Raw genomic sequence first — 19,854 nt, forward strand, 5'->3', positions numbered from 1 at the left:
TGCTTAACTCAGATGTTCACACTCATACACACCACCACAAGCATATACAGTGGGTACGGAAAGTATTCAGACCCCTTTAAATTTTTCACTCTTTGTTTCATTGCAGCCATTTTCCAAAAATCAAAAAAGTTCATTTTATTTCTCAGTAATGTACACTCAGCACCCCATCTTGACAGAAAAAAACAGAAATGTAGAAATTTTTGCAAATTTATTAAAAAGAAAACATGGTCATAAGTATTCAGACCCTTTGCCGTGACACTCATATTTAACTCAGGTGCTGTCTATTTCTTCTGATCATCCTTGAGATGGTTCTACACCTTCATTTGAGTCCAGCTGTGTTTGATTATACTGATTGGACTTGATTAGGAAAGCCACACACCTGTCTATATAAGACCTTACAGCTCACAGTGCATGTCAGAGCAAATGAGAATCATGAGGTCAAAGGAACTGCCTGAAGAGCTCAGAGACAGAATTGTGGCAAGGCACAGATCTGGCCAAGGTTACAAAAAAATTTCTGCTGCACTTAAGGTTCCTAAGAGCACAGTGGCCTCCATAATCCTCAAATGGAAGACGTTTGGGACGACCAGAACCCTTCCTAGAGCTGGCCGTCCGGCCAAACTGAGCTATCGGGGGAGAAGAGCCTTGGTGAGAGAGGTAAAGAAGAACCCAAAGGTCACTGTGGCTGAGCTCCAGAGATGCAGTCGGGAGATGGGAGAAAGTTGTAGTAAGTCAACCATCACTGCAGCAATCCACCAGTCGGGGCTTTATGGCAGAGTGGCCCGACGGAAGCGTCTCCTCAGTGCAAGACACATGAAAGCCCGCATGGAGTTTGCTAAAAAACACCTGAAGGACTCCAAGATGGTGATAAATAAGATCCTCTGGTCTGATGAGACCAAGATAGAACTTTTTGGCCTTAATTCTAAGCGGTATGTGTGGAGAAAACCAGGCACTGCTCATCACCTCTCCAATACAGTCTCAACAGTGAAGCATGGTGGTGGCAGCATCATGCTGTGGGGGTGTTTTTCAGCTGCGGGTACAGGACGACTGGTTGCAATCGAGGGAAAGAGGAATGCGGCCAAGTACAGGGATATCCTGGACGAAAACCTTTTCCAGAGTGCTCTGGACCTCAGACTGGGCCGAAGGTTTACCTTCCAACAAGACAATGACCCTAAGCACACCGCTAAAATAACGAAGGAGTGGCTTCACAACAACTCCGTGGCTGTTCTTGAATGGCCCAGCCAGAGCCCTGACTTAAACCCAATTGAGCATCTCTGGAGAGACCTGAAAATGGCTGTTCACCAACGTTTACCATCCAACCTGACAGAACTGGAGAGGATCTGCAAGGAGGAATGGCAGAGGATACCCAAATCCAGATGTGAAAAACTTGTTGCATCTTTCCCAAAACGACTCATGGATGTATTAGATCAAAAGGGTGCTTCTACTAAATACTGAGCAAAGGGTCTGAATACTTATGACCATGTGATATTTCAGTTTTTCTTTTTTAATAAATTTGCAAAAATTTCTACATTTCTGTTTTTTTCTGTCAAGATGGGGTGTACATTACTGAGAAATAAAATGAACTTTTTTGATTTTTGGAAAATGGCTGCAATGAAACAAAGAGTGAAAAAATTTAAAGGGGTCTGAATACTTTCCGTACCCACTGTATGTAATCTAAATGTGCAACCACAGTTATTTTCCAGCATGACACTGGTTCTACAGCCTCAGGAAAGGTAATAATGATGAACCACTCTGTGTGCGTGTGTGTTTGTGCATATGTGTTACAGAATTCAGTCTATAAAGGTTCACCTCTGTGATAATATTGAAGTTTAGCAAGTAATAATCAGTCTCATACACACCAAAGACAGACACAAGTAGTAGATATGGATAAAGTAAGAGTTGGCTACAATTTGGCTACAAGTGCACTTGTACGACCATTGTTTCTCACTCTTTGCTCAGACAAAAGCCCTCTTTGTTGCACCAGGTTAGCCCTGAGATAAGAGAGATGTGCTCGCGCTCATACAAGAGGATTGGACATTCCCGAAGATAAAGGGCAATCAAACTCAGACAGACACACATTCACAGGCACGCACAGACATAGACTCAAACAGACACACACAAAACCACACATAACACATGCACACACCGAATACTGAGATAAAGTCATGTTCAATTTGACCTCTGACCCCATTGTTCCTCAGCGAGACGACGCTCATTTTGAAGCACGCACACGTATATGCACACTCAAACATCCATCCCTAGACACATCCCCATAGGTCATTTGCTCTCCGAGGAGAAGGAGACCTGGTGGATCACAACAATGACAGCCTGCAGGGAGATTTGTCTCTCCGTTTACAGACCCCTCGTATACTGATAACAGCCCACTGGAGAATGGTGGAGAAAGGAAACGTAGGATGTTGGAGAAGAAGGGAGGAAGTGTCATATTTTGCCTACCTTTTCACTGTTATTGATAACGCGCTGGATGGAGGCAGGATATACAGCTTGAAAGGGAAGGACAGATAGAAACATGCAGATGGCTGGAGAGGGAAGCAATGTTGAACAGGAACAGGAAAGATGGAAGGAAACGAGATGTTACTTCTTTCCCTCAGACAAGCTGTCGATGTTGAACATGGTGAAATAAAATTGGAAGGTAGGGTTAATGTTAGGGGAAGGGTTAGGGATAGAAGAATCAGCTCAGACGATAAAGATGGACAGGATTCCAGTTGTCTTGATAAGATATAAGTTGTCCTTTTATTGTTGCTGTGAGTTTTTCCAGGGATGAGAAGGTTGAACCAGGGTGTTATTGGGTTCAGTCTTTCCAACTGAAAAGAATTACCTTTTTTGGAAATGCTAATGGATGTGAGTGGAAAGGATTTGTGTTTCAAAGATATTTGGATTGTGGACAGATCTCTTGGCATAGCAATGGAGGGGCTGTCAGGGATACTGAGGCTGAGCATTGACAACAGAATGCCCAGGACCTTCAACCAGAAGGAGCGAATGAGTGGGCGAGACCACAGTGAGTGGATGTAATCACCTATGGAACTTGCACTTATAATATATGGAACAGTGTCTGCTGTCGTATTCGAAGCCCATGAGGAAAAGTTTATGTAAAAAAAATTGCGTATGGGCATTATGTGTCTATGTGAGAATGAATTGTAGCATATAGTTTGACAGTTTATTGAAGTTTCCTGTAGAGGTGCATTTGTCTGTTAGGACTGATCATGAGATAATAGGAGCTTATATATTTGAGATAATATCTTTTTGGTTTCAGTTTCACAAAAAGAGGTGAAAGGTTTTGGCTACATAGAGTGCCATGATTGTTTTTCTCCCTAATGATTTCTTTGAGTTGAATATATTGAATGAAGCAGTGGTGGGGTGTTTTGTATTCATCTTTTATTTCCATCATTCTGTGAGTACAGACTCTTACTGCTCTATGAAACATGTTTTTGCATTTCAGATAAAGAGACAAGACTGTGCACCAACCAAAATTCAATGAAAGAGCATTTAGTGTCGACACTAAGCTGTATATGTCAGTGATGACAGTCACCCGACTTCGCCTATAGGGACATTCTGGCACCTCGAAGAATATCACAACAGTGTTAGAGAGACTAAGAGATTAAAAACACAGCTTGGAGACAGAGTGTGCGTTTATTCGCGTGCGGTCTGTAAGCAGATTAACAAATGAAATAAAGGCACCGTAAGTCATACTGCATCATATTTTGAGCTCTGACTTTTAGAAATAGTCGTCTTGCACAAACACACACACACTGTGGAATTATATCTCCCCCTCTCCACTTCCCTGACTCTTCCTGTCTTTGTCCTTCTCTGTCTGGCTCTCCCCTGCTGCTGGATGCGTGAATCAGTGTCATGCATGACTCTACCCTGTTGTCTGTTTACTCTGGTTCTTAGCATTAAACACATTTCAACTGCTTTCATGCCAGCACCACCACAGTCTATCTGCATTTGCTTCTTGGAACACACTGCTGGAGCTATAATTCACCTCTTGAAACAGTTGCGTAATTACTTGTTAATTCAATAGGCATGTGTTTTAAGTGGGTTTTTTTTCTTACAAATGGAGATGAGGGTTCAAATTTATTTTATTTTTAATGCTGCATTGGCCATTGACACAGTTTACATTTTTCTATGAATTTGTGCACAGCTTGTGTGTTCAGATTATTTCCATTGTATTGGCTTAGAATCAAATTCCAGAAACTGTCTAACTCTGCAATACAAAAGACAGACAAAAGTCAGATTAAAAACAGGTCTCCAGGTACAGCTGATTACAGCTGTCTGATCTTAATGGTTTTCGTTGTAGTTTCTTGGATTCACTGGACTTGTTGTAAAGCTGTTTCCAGCGTGTGTCCACTCCTTCTGCAATAATGGGTATGAGCCAGTTTGGCTGTTAGTTTGAGAATATCAGGTTTCTGAGAGAATAATCTTCTGTGGCAAAATGTATTTGAATGATCATTGGTTGAGATTGTTGTATTGGCTGGAAACCTGAAGGCAACAAAATTAAGAAGTAACATGCTTCCCTTCTCTGATATCTACAGTATAGTCCAAGTGCTGTTGGACTGAATCTTTAAGTGCTTTTGACTGTAGATGCTCAGATGAGTCCATGTGAATGTGTAGAGACTCCTTCCTCAGGCCAGTGCTGTCAATAGCATAACAATGTTTTTAAGCCTTAACAACCACTAAAATTACACTATGTATTTGCGCCCCTGCATTAATATGTAACAAGAAAGCATTGGATCTATCACAGTGCTGAGTCCCATTCCTGTCAAAGCTTCATTTTCATTACTAATTAGTGGCTAAATGATTTAAAAGCAGGCAAATGGCAGTTGGTGACCACCAGAGGTTCATCAGGGGCAGTGGTGCATACTCAAATTATACCAATAGACACAATCCTCAACTGCTGGACTCAGGAAAAGTGGTTGTGCTAGAGTCATAACAAATCAGCCTCCTCATTACTGCCTCTGTGCTGTCAGCCTTGTCACAACACTTCCCTATTCTCTGTGATTAAAGAGTCTGTTGAGTTCTGGGGAAATCAAACAAGGCATACGTTGTTTTTTTTGTTGTTGGTTTTTTGGTGACCGTAAAAACCTTCCCTCAACAATTTGTCCTATCTCCCTGTCGGTTCTTTAGACAAGCTTTATTGGCGTCCTTTGTCTCAGCATGAGGTAGATAGGACAAAGTCAAAGCTTACGGGCCTGTCAGTAAAAGACTGGTCGATGCAGAGGCATTGGGTGTCAATAGGAGACGCTAGCCTTACTCACCTTGAGGCAGTGGACCATGGCATGACCCTGTTGCAGCTGCAGCTTGCTCTGAAATGGTTGTTGAGCTGAAAAGCAATTGCTGAGAAAAGTCATGTCTTTGAGATGTGGGCATTTGTGCAAACACCTTCAATTTCTAACTCTTAAGTTATACTTGTTATTTATGTTTGAAACCTGCATACACATGATTTAAAGTGCTGATTGATATTCCATGTATAATGCATTGATTCTGTGTACAGTAGCTTGCACAGCAATGTTAGAGTGGAAGTAGGAACTTAGGTATTAAAAGCATCACAAAGAGAAAACAAAAGTATGTGTATACAGAATTGACCAACACTTTTGTGCTGCTGCATCTTCATGTTCTCACTACTGTTACAGTATTTTCCAAAGCTATTTTGAGTTAAGTCAAAGCTGGTAACCCTTCTTTCAATAATGCTTGAGGATAGAGCTCCTTATGGTGATTATGATGATTCCTGCAGGAGAAACAGGATCCCTTCACCAGGATGACTTTTTTTCTTTCTTTTTTTTTTTTGCTGCTGATACTAAAATTGTTCATGGCCTGCAGATATGTCTCTGCAGCATTTTCACTGTGGCAGGCTCTGGTGGGAATGAAACCCCCAGCACCAGTGACAGTTTACCCACAAAACTGGACTTCACCTAGTGTTGACAAATGTTTTCCCCAAATCTGCTACAGGATGGAAAGTTGTAGGACCCTGGGGCCAAGTCAGCAATTGTTATAATAGTATATTGTTATCCAAATATATTTCTTTTATGATTTTTCAATGACGGATTTTTGTTGACACATTAACTATGTAATTTGTTGTCCTTAGCTTTATTCATCACCAGGTTCTGACCCCGCGGCTAACTAATTCACATCGAGTCGCATAGATGAAGGCTGTTTAATAAAACATCGCCACTTGAGGCCTAACAGGCCTCACACTCCCCTTACAAGTCATACTCTCATTTATTCATGAATTCATGCAATCATCTGCCCATTTCCCCAAACCACCCAGCTCCTAGGAGACCTTCCATCAAGTGTTTGAGGGGAACTAGTCAGAGGAGGGAGAGAGAAAGGGAGAAAACAGACACACACAGGCTCCAATATGATGTCATTGTCTGTTGGTCACCTGATGTTATACCCATAAGGACACTGGGCTTAGCGAAGCATTACAGATCTATGTTTCTAGAGCAGGCAGGCAGGCAGGCAGGCAGGCGTGTGTGTGTGTGTGTGTGTGTGTGTGTGTGTGTGTGTGTGTGTGTGTGAGTGCGAGTGGGTGAGTGTGTCAGCCTTGGATTTGGCCAATGTTAGACAGGGGCAGACACAATGTCCTTGCCCCAGAAAACACTGAGGAGTCTCTTCCTTTGTGTTTCTTCGTCCTTCTGCTCAGTCTTTGTCTCTATCTGTGTCTGCAAAAAATTAACATCCTGAACCACCCTTCTCATGTCCTTAGTGTGTGTTGTGTGTGCATGATTTTTTTTTATTTGTGTGTGTGTGCAGGTCTATAGGCCAGAGAAGCCAAAGAATGGCAGCTGAGTGCCTTTTTGTAAGCCAGCAGACAGGTTCTTGTCGGCTCATCAGAGACAGCACTGTTTTAACGTGATTGCAATCACACACTGAAAACACTCGCCACTTGAGGAATAGACCGGCACAGGAAGAACGAGAGAAAGACAGAAAGACATGTTTGAAAGCATGGAGGTTTATAAGTGAAATCTTTTTCCCAATACGTGCATCTTCACCCTTGCTGAAGGTGCTACCGAGTGTGATGTTTGAGCTTTTACCTTGGTTTGAAAAGAGCCCATGAGAGGAGCATGATTGAGAGAAGAGATGTGAAACAAGAGGCTGATTAGTGAAAGTGATGGCAAATGTTGCCACGCTCCCCCCCCCCCCACACACACACACACATACACGCACAGCGTGAATGTGAGCACTTGATTGCTACCAAACAGCGTGCAAGGTCATCGACTTATTATCACCCTCCTCTTCTTGTCCTCTCATGCTCTCTCTCATACGCACACACACACATTGTCATCTTCTTTCACTCTCTATCACACATTCTTTTTCTCTTATCAACTTTTTTCACACACATTTTTTATCTCTTTGTCTTTACTTGTACAGTTTTATACTTGGAGAGTTAGACTCTTTTTCTTCTCTTAAATTTGGATCATCTTCTCTCCTTCTTTGACTCCCATTAATTGTCTTTCCCTTTGGATTCCTCTTGTACTGTTTTTCTCACAATAACATTTTGTTGCTTGGTTAGTTTCCACATAATACTTACATAATTCTGTCCGTCAATGGCTTTCATTTCTCATCTTGTTTTATAACATTTTTTTCCCTCCTTCTGTAACATCTGCTATTCTCTAATGTTATTATCTTATTCTCATTGATTTATCCTCCCTTCTCTCTTTTTCTTGGCCTGATTTTACTCCCATCCCTTTGTCTGTAATTCGTAGATTGTCATTATGACTGACACTAGCACAGTATACTTCAAGGCATCAAGACTACCGTTGCTGTTGGCGACGCAAAGCTGTTGGCAACCCTCAATGGCTCCACTGCTGTTTGTGTCAAGTATTTCCGTGAAATGAGGCTTAATTCATATCCACTGTTAGTGACACAACCTGCCTTGACCCTTTTCTCCATCTCCATCTTTTAAAGAAAAGAATGCCTTTTCTGTTGGTTCTCATATACTGTGTGCCTGACACAAGTTAAGCAAATTCTGTAGTATTATTTTTTATATATTTTTTGTTTTGTTTTTTTGGTCTCTCAACCAAAATTATCTTTGTATTTGACACAGGCAGGTCAGAGGTCAGGTTTAGCTGCAGAGCAGCTTCCCTGGAGCTTTTAGGTCTTCATTGTGTTGCTCAACATCAGTATTGCTGTTGTTTCAGATAACAGACAGTATCTGTAATCACTACTCTGCACCTCCCTGCTGCACTTATGCTTTATTCACATTCACATCTAACGAGACCTGAGCAAAAATTTTATTGTGTGTATTGTATTGTGGAATGAACAGGAAGACGTCACTTAGCCCGCTGACAGCCTGTATGAACACGATCCATTGCATACAGAGCGCAGAGTGTCTTCACTTGTGCCGTATATTATCTGTGTGGTAGCTGTGCAAATGAATGAGATCTGTCATCTGGGACCTGTGACATCTGGAGTCTGACACCAAATATGTGAGAGATGTTGACCTTCAACACCGCAGCTTTTTATAGTTTGTCATTTTAAAAACGTGTTGAATGTCCCCTTCTGTTGTCTCAATCTGTTTCTGTCTCCCTTAAACCATCACTCAGCTCCTCCAGCTCTCTTCCCCTCTCATTAATTTTCTATTTCTGTCTTTCATCTCTGTCGCCCTGTGTTTCACGCATTTATATCTAATTGTTTGTTATTATATCTGTTTTTTTAATCTCTTGCTCTCTCAGTAGGGATGACCAGTGCAGGCAGCAGGGACTGATTAACATATTTAGAATGCAAGAGTGCTGATTGTGTGTGTGTGTGTGTGTGTGTGTGTGTGTGTGTGTACGCGTGCATGACTGTGTCACAGCTGACCAACAAGGCTAGTGCTGTCACGAAGAGGCATCTGGTATTCCATCTGACAAGAAGAAGGAAAATGCGTGTTTGTGTCTAACCATACTGTATGTGATTAAGTGTTACAGTCGCATGCATGTGTCTGTGTGTGTGAATGTGCAGTATGTCTGTCCTTGCAGATGACTGAAAGTATCCTTTTGATCTTACAAACTTGTGAGTTTGTCTGCAAACTCATCGATGTGTACATACATCTACTGTATATCCCTGCTTAGAGTGTTTTTATGAATATGTGTGCATGTGTGTGTTCTCCATCATGCAGTGTATGATAAATGATGCTCTGGATGGACAGTTGGCCTTCTGCCTGAACCAACAAACTAATTAATTTCATCCAATATAAGTATCAGGCAGACTGTAGAGTCAGATTCAAGAATAAAATAGGAGGTTGCGTTTTCTGATGTGCTAAAAATAAGGAGTCGTTTTCGTCATGCTTTGCCAGTCCTGAAGTACCTTCACACTTCATTTGTAACATTCCACTACAGTAGGAAGGTCTGGCTGAGATAAGTATCATTATGCAGTAGATTAAGGTAGTTTTGATTTCTTAAACCAACCAGAAGGACATGCTCAAACTGCACTGACCTCACAAAATACAATCAAATGTATATCCTGTGACATCTCCTAGAGCCTAATGGAACCTTTTGCTTTAAAATAACATAAAATATGTGTTTATGAATAACTATGTGGAAAGTTGATGTAGAGAATGAAGAGGTGAAAATAAAAGTGGTAAAGAGTGCTGTCCTCACTTAGCTGTGAGCTCTGAGAATACAGATTTGACAAAAGCATTAATAGAAAGATCATTAAAAAGGCATGAAGCACACAGTGCACGGTAGGAAGCCCAACAGAGAGAGGCATTTAGTAATTTTATTCAACTAAATGCATTTAACTGATCTTAAATGAAGGACACCGACACCAAGCTATCTAATACTTTTTTAAATTCCTAGGAACACACATTAGCAATAACCCGAAGTATCATTCATTCATCATATCATTGCAAAAGCTCAACAAAGACTTTACTTCCTCACGCAGCTTAAATACTGGATCAACCATAAACTCCTCGTTCTGTTCTACTCAGCCATCATTGAGTCTATAATCACATCATCGATTACAGCATGGTACAGTAGCACGTACAGCCAAACACAAAAGAAATAACAGAGGATTGTCAACAAAGCATCCAAAATCATAGGCAACCCACTCCCCTCAGTTGATTTCCTATAGACTGTAAAGCAAGCAAAGAAAATCGTCTTTGACCCATCACATCCTGCTCATCACCTCTTCTAGCTCCTTCCCTCAGGGAGTCTCTACAGGTCACTTTCCCCCAAGAACAAAAGCTTAACAAACAGCTTTTTCCCCATAGCCATCAGAACTTTGAACTCCTCCCTCAAGTCGCGTCTTCACACACTTCTGGCATGGCCATTCACCAAATATATTCTTGTACTGTTACATGATGTTTTTGTGGAGTGTATACTATTGTCCATTTGTTGAATGTATTGTATGTACGTGATGCAGAGTTTAACATACTGTACCGAAAACAGTACCATGTGGTTAAGAAAACAATCTAATCTAGTCAAATATTCAATTATATTTATACAGTATTTCATATAGACCTAAAATTAAGCAGCATTCTGGTTTACCTGCATGATTAGCATTGCAGTCATTAAAAGTGTTAACACAGCTGCAGAGGTGGGTAGTGATGAGTTACATTTACTACATCACATGTGCTAATGTCACTTTATGAGTTAGTACTTGTCCCAGTAATGCAGCATACTTTCTATTCTTACTTAACAAGACTTTTATAGAAAAATCATTACTTATACAGTTGGATACATTCAATGTGCAACTTTTATTTATTTTTTATTTTATGCATTCATTATCCATTAAGTGCCAGGTGGTCAGCTGGTCCCAGGTCTGCTGTTGCTCTGTTGTCCTCCTGCAGCCACGCCGCCACATGACTCTCTTTAAAGCAGCATACTGGCTGAAGCTTTCAAATAGCACTAGGGCTAATATTTACAGACAAATTAACATCACACAGTGCAGCGGGCTCCACTTGTGAATGAAAGTCAGTACATCAGAGAACGGTGCTGACACTGAGCTGACAGAGAGTAGAAAGTGTGTCTGTTGTGTTAATGCTAATACGTTTAGCACAGTAGATCACGCTTCAAAATTACATCAATTTCTGTTTTTTCCCATAATGTAAATATCCAGCTAATGGTGTGCGAGTGGTGAGCATTTAACTAGTCACGCTCATTGATGTATCCTGATGAAGAGAGACCAAATTATGCACATGAAAAAATTACTTTTGTTTCATGTAAACGTGACTGATGTCACTGATCTTCCTCAGGTGAACATGAAGACGTGAACACACCTGTATTTAATATTTAGGAGGCAATTAATCATGAAACATCACAGCATTTTTTCCTAATTAGCCTAAATGAGTCGTCTGATATGAGAAATTTTCAGAATGATTAGAGACTGATTTGGACTCTTATTGTCTTCACGTGATTGGAGACACCTGGTTTGGCGTGGCTCACGCCTGATATGTGGCTGTCTGTGATAGGAACTGGGACTTGGGACATCAATATTGGAATGATCAAAGTTTAAAGGTCAATGCAACATGTTACCACTTTTACTTCATTATAATATGTTATAGCAGACATTACTTATTGGTGTACTAAATAGAATATAATATTAGTGTAATATTTTGTGATCACACTTGATATATACAGACTGGGAATATTGTGCTGGTGTATATGTGGCAGATTACCAAACCAGGAGATGATACCTTGTTATTTCATCACAAATAAATACAGGTGTATGGTCACTTCTTTACCTTGACCTAAGGAAGACCATCTGTGGTTGAATAATTGTAGTAATATCAAATTTGTGGGGCATGTTGAATAGCCATGTTGAATGGCTACTCAAGTCATTTTTTTTTCAGTATATAATTTGTACTCTAACTCTACTAGTAGTTATTTTGATGACTTCTTTTACTTCTACTTGAGTAGCATTACTTTTACTTGAGTACAGTTTTGGCTTCTCTACCCACCTCTGCAAAGCCAATATTCTGAAATGTAGATACTGTATGAATATGAAATCTTTGTTGGTCTTGTTATGAGATTTACATTCTTATGTTATATATATATACATATAAAAAGCTTCGCCAGAACACACGGAGATTGTGTTTAATACTTAAAAAACACATGCTTTAATACTGAAGTTCACTATTTGGAAAAAGTAAATTTTCTCTGTCTGCAAATGTTTATATTTATATAATAAGTTAATATAAGTTATTTTTCACTATTGCAATTACGAGACACGAGCAATTCAGTTGAATGACAGCATTACTTGTTTTTTTCTTTTTAAATATTATTGAAACTAATCTACTTTCTGCGTTTCTTTCTTCTTTCTGCGTGCATGTGTGTGTGTGTGTGTAGGTGTGCTATGGAACCTGTCGTCATGTGATGCTCTGAAGATGCCAATCATACAGGATGCCCTGGCCGTTTTGACCAATAGCGTCATCATACCCCACTCTAACTGGGATTCCTCCCCCAATCACCATGATGACCGCAAGCTCCACCTTCATACCTCCCAGGTGCTGCGCAATGCTACTGGCTGCCTCAGGTAAGAGCAGCACATACACTTGAGAACACACATACACTCCTGTAGTGGACAATCTCTTCATAACATAACATGACATATATACGCATACCGTATGTGTTTTCACTTTCTTTTTTATCTCTACAGTAAATCTTCAGTAAATTATCTCTACACTAAAGATCAAATAGTTGTGTTATTGACTTCCTGCAGATGCATAATTCATCATAGTTTTCACAGCTCCACAGTGTATGCGAATTCTGTGCGTGTGTGTGTGTGTGTCCGCGTGCGAAAAAGCATGATTTATATAATAATACATACTGAGATTTACTGTAAGGAGACAATTTTATTGTGTTTGAAAATTAATGTTGTCTCTTTTGAATTGTCACTGCTGTCTGATTACATGTGCATATATTCACCACCTATAACCAATGTTCTGCGCACCGTTGTTTCTCTTGCTCCCTCTCATTCATTCACTCTATGGCTCTCTCTCACTAGCTTGTGCTGGTAACCATAGTAACAACTCCTCCAATGGTCTGATGAAGATGTTCCTTATTTGTTAAAGCTTGAAATAATGAAGGACATCTTACAGCTTTGTAGATCACAAGGTTTATTTGACTTTTCAGAAGTTGGAGAAGTTCAGTCATCACTGATCAACTTTTCAAATTTGGATTTTGTCAAATTGGATTAATCATATGAAAAAGTTATGTTTCCAACACTGAAAACATTCTTAATGATACTGTTTTCAGTATCTGTACTTACTATGCTGCACTTACACTAATACAGAAACCTTAAATGCCATGCAAATACACAAAAAATACATGCCAATTAAAGGCTCAGTGTGCAATATTTAGGAAGATCTATTGACAGAAATGCAATATAATATCCATAGCTAAGTTTTCAGTGGTGTATAATGACATAATTGCACAATGAACTGTTATGTTTTAATTACCTTAGAATGAGCCATTTCTATCTACATGCACCTCAGATCCTCTTACATGGAAGTCGCAATGTTGCGCCACCATGTTTCTACAGTAGCCCAAATGGACAAACAGTGCTACAGAGATAGTTTCATCACTAAGCTGAATACGTACGAAGAAGAAGAAGAAAGTTAGTAGTAGTAATAGTAGTAATCGACTGGTTTATTAGAAGTAAGAAAAGAAGAGAAATTTGGACAAATGGAGGACCACACGTATTATTTAGCGCAAGAGCCAACAGAGCGTGTTGGCCCGTGCTTCTGCGGGCTTGGAAAGGCATGTGGTGTCGGAATAATCACAATCTTTTTTTCCTCCATTAATCTTTATTGCAAAAAGAGAAATAACATGTACATTAGACATAAAGAAGTATAAAGAACTTTGATTTGTGCAAATCACTTATTGCATTGCAAATATGCATCTTTGTAGTAGTGTCCATGTTTTGTTTTTTTTTTTTTGTTTTTTTTTTTTTTTGTTTGTTTTTTAAACCTGTCCTGCCCAACAGCCTGGTATAGAGTATAATGACCTGGATACCATATTGTGCCAGACAGATTTTACTTTAACAAGAGAGTATTAAAATACTCCTTTGTCTGTTTTATTATTTATTTAATTATGTATTGATTTGTCACCGGGCCGGACAGGGGGGCAGACACGGGGATGGGGGGGCACAAACAGACAGCACAGAGAAAGGACAACACCTGCAAGAGAAGGGGGAAAGGGGGATGGAGGGTGGGGACAACAGGGAAAAGCTGTGGGAAACACCAATTGCAGAAAGCAACGAAACCTGCAAGAGAACAGAGAGGGGGGCTTGGGGAGGAGAAAAACAACAACAAACAAACACAAACAAAAAAAACAATAAAAATAATAATAATAGTAAAAGAAAACCAGCCGAACAGCAGCAATAAACAGCTGACATATTAATGACATATTAAGACAACTAAGAGAACAATGAAAACAAGAAACAGTCACACACACTAAATAAGCAACACAACACAGCCACGAGAGCTGGAATAATAATTAATTTAAATAAGTAACTGAAAGAAAGGCATCAGGAATAATTCTACCAGGGACAACCTAAGTTTGTTTGTGTCTGTGTGTGTCTGTGTGCGTGTGGGTGAATGTGTCTGTATGTGTGTGTATGTACATGTGTGTGCGCATAAGCCTGTTAAAGAATGTAGTTGTTAGAGAGAGTGGGACGCCACGACTGTAACAGGCAGGCAAGAACCCCAGTAGCCAATAGGGGTGGAAGAAAGAAAAAGAATAAATCAAATCAAAAAAAAACAAAGACTCCCAGATGCACCGCGATGCAAACGCAGAAGACCCTGACCCAAATGCCAGTTGACAACGTAATGCCGACGTAACGCAAAAGAGGAAGAGCAGCGCCCGGACCGACCGCGGCGCAGACACAACATAGACCAGTGGCCTCCCCCATCCAGCACCCCACCACCGCGCAGCAAACAACCACAATGCCCAAATGCCATGCAATCATCAACACCAATGCACAAGTGACGAGCCCAACGCGCACACTGCGCGAGCACGGCGACACCCATGCCCAGCAGCCCCCCGCGAATCCCGCGTGCGAGGTCGGGCAAATGAGAGAGAGCAAACGGAACAACACGACAGCGAAAGCCAGCGGAGAGAGACACCAGCAGCAAGTCCCAGCCCGGCAGCAAACGCGCCGCACAGGTCACCGTGCACCCGCCAATAAAAGTCCACCGTCCCCCCAACCGCCGGAAAAAACTAAGGCCGCCGGCGCCAGCCGACATCCCCCATGCCCAGCGCGCCCCCCGGCCGCCATGCAACACCAGCCAAACCAGCAACTAGCTCAGCTGCATGCCACCAACAACCCACCCATCCATCAAGGGCCGAGAACTCCAGGCACAAACCCAGAACAAACCGGAGCACAGCCCTGCCCCGCACCCACACTGCACATCCCGAAAACTAACTATATACCTCAGTATCCAGAGGGGTCCAACAACTGGCCGACAGAGAAATGGGCAAGCACGGATCCGAGGCCAACGAAGCAAAACAGGAACGCAAACAGGTCCCTCCAAGCCAACGAGGAGATGCCTCCCCCGGACTCCAACGCACAAACTAAACGCCCAGCAGCCATCCAGAGACCCTGCCCAGGGAAAAAGTATAATACATCAAGATGCATCGATAATCGCCCCACAATCCCACCGCAGACCCCCACCCCCAGAAGCCAGGACACCCTGCGACCCCCCAAAGCGCAAAGGACCCCAGACCGCATGTCCAGGGGGAAGCTGTACCCCGCCCCAAGGAAGAACAGCAGAAAGCCGTGCCGGGAAGCTCGCTACCGCCAGGGAGCGATAACGCGGGAGAACCAGGCCAACGGTCCCCCAGCCCAGCCAGAGGCATCCCTCCCTACAGTGCAGCCAGTGACAGCAGCCCCCGAGGCCGATCTCATACCTAAATAAAATGTAGTGTCCATGTTGATTCCACATTCCAATTTTAGAGCACATGATCACACCCGGAAGTCAGAAGAACGACTTCACAAGTGGGGAAATGGGACCATCTGAGGAGCACATGAATGCACTGGGATCCTCTGGTTGCAATTTGCAACCCTCACCACTAGATGCCACTAAAGTTTACACACTGAACCTTTAAGTAATTTCAAAATAAAGATTGCCAGCCGATCCGCAGAAAAAGCATGTGTGTTCATGCATGTGTATGCGTGTGTGTGTGTGTGTGTTCAATGAATGATCCGCATGATGACAGACCACAATCCTACATGAAGCCATGTATATAGTGCAGAGAACCCATACTAATCCTGGAAATGCCTTCACAATCAAGTTGTATTGGTAATTCTATTAATTAAACACATCGCAGGGTCAAATTGTGATTTTTGTGGCTGAAACTATATGTCTGATTCTGATTTTCCTAATGTCTTGTATAAATTCTTAACCTCTGGTTTTGTTTACGATGTTTAAATTCAATCTGCTGACCTACAGTCATATTAATAAGAATTACTTAATGTAATTGGATATTAAACATAAATGATTGAATTATACAATTATGATATTTGTTTATCTATATCATTTAATTTGTTCAAATGTGAATTGTGTTCACAGTTGATGCAACTCAGTTTTCACAGCAGTTCTCTTTAAATTGTACTCAGTTGAATCAACTCTGATAAAATTAATGTGCTGACTTCAAAAGTGCTACACTCAATTTATATTCTTATAGTTACTGTATATGATAGAGTTTGCATTAATGAGCTAAATCAAAGTAATCTTTTACAGTGTATATACAAAAACAGATACAAGACAAATACAAACTTATATTTAGACCACTTATATTGAGCATACCAGCTTTACCAATTGCATTTGATTTTACTTGTCAAAACTGTTAATGTACACATGCTGTAGTGTCTCTCACACAACTCATGCTACTTACAGCTGCACCTCATGTTCTTTCAGTCATCTTTCAAGTGCAATGAACATGCTAGTTTCAGTAGCATGTATTTATGTGACAGTTCACATCTGTACAGTGAACTAAGCATAAAGGTAAATTGCCCAAGCAGCCATGTATATGGAATTTCCTCTTTACTTATTACATTGATCCAAAAATGTGTTCAGGGCCTGATTGAACATCAGATTTTCGGCTCACAAGTAAATTCAATTTCACATAACTATTTTAAATTAAGCAGCATAATGTTGTTGGATAAGTGGATAAGAAAATCATCCTGTTAAGCTGACATGTCACTGATGAAAAAGTCAATGCTGCAGACTAGGCATAGCAGGAGACTGCCTTAATTATTTGCTAACTCAAAAGATTGCCAAAACAGTCTCAGCACCATCCTTTAGAAAGACATTTGTCTAAAGGATTCACAGAGAAATTCCCATGTCAATTTAACTGTGTAAAAATACATTCAATGTTACATTGGTAGATATATTTTCAAGTTCACCTTATAGCCAAGAAGGGCATTTGCTAATTCCTGAAAATGATCACAGAAAAATTAATAGTTTACATTTTGTAATATGCAGTGTAGTTTGACTGGTTTGGTCTTTAAAATTAGCAATGATGCTTAAATTCCACCTTTGTACAGAGAAAAATCCTACAAACACACTGTTAGAGTAGTGATTTTTAATTTTGACTGTGTGCATTTGACTTGTATGCCATTAGCATAGAAAAGGAACTCTCATCCTTGATCCGATGAACAACATTTGTTCATCTACAGTATGTACACACACTCTCACACCAACTCCACAGAGGGCTGAGATGCTTTAGAGAAAAATAAACTCCATGTCCACTTGGCCGGCTCTTTGAGCTGTATGCTCAATCAACCACCAGCAGCCTCTGGATTAAACCTCACCCCACTCGCTTTGCAGTGCTCCTCACAAGCTGTTGTCGAATGGTTATCTCCAGCTATTGAATGTCTCTCAAAAGCATTTCAAAGCCATTCTGAAGATGTTACAAACAGGTTTTTGTATGTATTGATATAATTTTGTGTGCAAGGTGCTGCATTGTGTGCGTATGCATGTGTGTATGCCATCAACATACCAAAGCAAAGGCTCCAGTTGCTCCAGCCATTGTTCAGTTGGTGATCACTTTAAATATGAATACTAGCTTGCACAATTGTCTTCCAAAATATCCTAAATTAATATTGACTGGCTGGATATTGGCAGACATCTCGTTGTGATTGCTTTTCAGTGTGACTTCTCTGACCGCTGGCTGACGAGTCAAATGTATATCTCCTGTTCATTGATTTGTATCAATTGTTACTACTTTCAAGATGTAAAAATATCTTAAACATTATAGCACCATAGCTCTTGTACATTTCTGTATGTTTGCTGCACTACTCTTAGAGGAAATACGATATTGTGAAGTACAGAACTTTGATTTATATTCTAAATTTGAATTACAGCTTGCAGTTCTGGGAGTATTGCTTGGATGCAGATAGAGATGGTGTAGCATAAATAAGCATTTCATAAGGTAAAATCCAGTGTAGTTTTTTCCTTATAAGCCTCTCCGGCTTTTGTTGTCAGCATTCTAATGGACCAGCACAGGAACTGCCATGGGGGCCTCTGCAACAGGACTAGATGATTATACACAATAACTCAATATCACAAACACCTGTACAAATCTAATTCAGTCCACTAATAGCTTTGCATTTGCAGTAAATAATACATTGGGAAAACTTTGTGCTGGGATGAGTCCAAACTCTGTTTGGAAGGCTGTTTTGCATTGTTGCATTTGAATTTAGGGTTGCATTTTTTTTCTTGTCCGTCTGTGTGTGGATGGGGATGGGGGAACACAGAGATTGAGAGAATGGTCCAATACTGTAGGTTACTACCACTGAAATGTCAAAAACATATTTTATTTAGAGAAAACAATTATTAAATGCATTAAACCTTTAATTTGTAAAATTTCCAAATAAACACATTATTTGAATTTTCTTTGGATGTGTATGCTATTAAGGGCCAAATGAATTTGAGAAGATTATTTATTACATAGTCATGCAAGTGTAGATTTAGTAATACCTAGAGTAAGCATTTTGCACATTGTGACAATAGCATTAATTGTTAAAGTGTTAATTGTGTTTAAATCATGACACCGGAAAAGAGGAGGTGAAGTGTTCTTTTTGATGATCTCAAACTAAATTCACCTCTACTGCACTGTGGTGGCATATCTAAAAACTCTTGAAAGAAAATCTATCTTATGATCTGTATGTCTTGGTACCGGTAAGGGTACATGGAAAACATATTATTTAAATTTAGGATTGTGAGATTATTGAAAGTAAGGTGTTAAATGTTGCATGTGCATGATAAAACTACACACCAAATGCTGCCAGGATTCAGAACATTTGTTGTGTTTTTTATATTTGTTTGTTTATCCCAAAGCAAGGTGTTTTTTACAAAGATGTCTGTAAACTTTCGACGTTTACATCAAGTTTATTATTTCCCTAACTCACTAAAGTGTTTACATGAATTAAGTGTGTGTGTGTGTGTGTGTGTGTGTGTGTGTGTGTGTGTGTGTGTGTGTGTGTGTGTGTGTGTGTGTGTGTGTGTCTGTGTGTGTGTGTGTCTGTGTGTCTGTGTACCTCTGAGGATGCAGGGAAAGACAAATGATGCTGTCAGTGTCCTGCTCCACACTGTGAAGTTACAGATCAAATTGTAAAAGCTGGCAAAGGAGAACGAGGACAGGAGAGTGGAGGAGAAGAAGTTAGAAAGATTAGAACCAAGAGAATGTAGAAGTGGTGAACAATGAGAAGGAGAGACTAACAGGATCTCAAAGAAGGGAGCTGAGAAACAGAGAGTAATGAAGGTGTTTCTGCTGCTCTCCCGGGTTGTTTTCTATCTCACTATCTGTTCTGGGGGGTTAAAGTGACACAAGGCCACAATGTTCAGGTCCCATTGTACCTCGGCTCAATTTCAGACCTCTCACCTCTCTCATTATCCCGTTGCTGTGTGGTTGC

General features: G+C 40.6%; 1 protein-coding gene across 2 annotated transcripts in view; it reads left to right on the forward strand.

Annotated features, from left to right (window-relative positions):
• The window catches only part of ctnnd2a (catenin (cadherin-associated protein), delta 2a), a 308,492-nt gene that overhangs the window by 232,388 nt on the left and 56,250 nt on the right, over positions 1–19,854 (forward strand). For both annotated transcript variants that reach the window (XM_038726010.1, XM_038726002.1), the window contains exon 15: positions 12,282–12,468. In XM_038726010.1, coding sequence (XP_038581938.1) covers positions 12,282–12,468 — 187 coding nt within the window. The remainder of the gene's footprint in view (positions 1–12,281; positions 12,469–19,854) is intronic.

The sequence above is a fragment of the Micropterus salmoides genome, unplaced genomic scaffold, assembly GCF_014851395.1.
Source record: "Micropterus salmoides isolate LMB-PRFRI ecotype aquatic unplaced genomic scaffold, ASM1485139v1 Ms_hic_scaffold_1, whole genome shotgun sequence".
Taxonomy (NCBI): domain Eukaryota; kingdom Metazoa; phylum Chordata; class Actinopteri; order Centrarchiformes; family Centrarchidae; genus Micropterus; species Micropterus salmoides.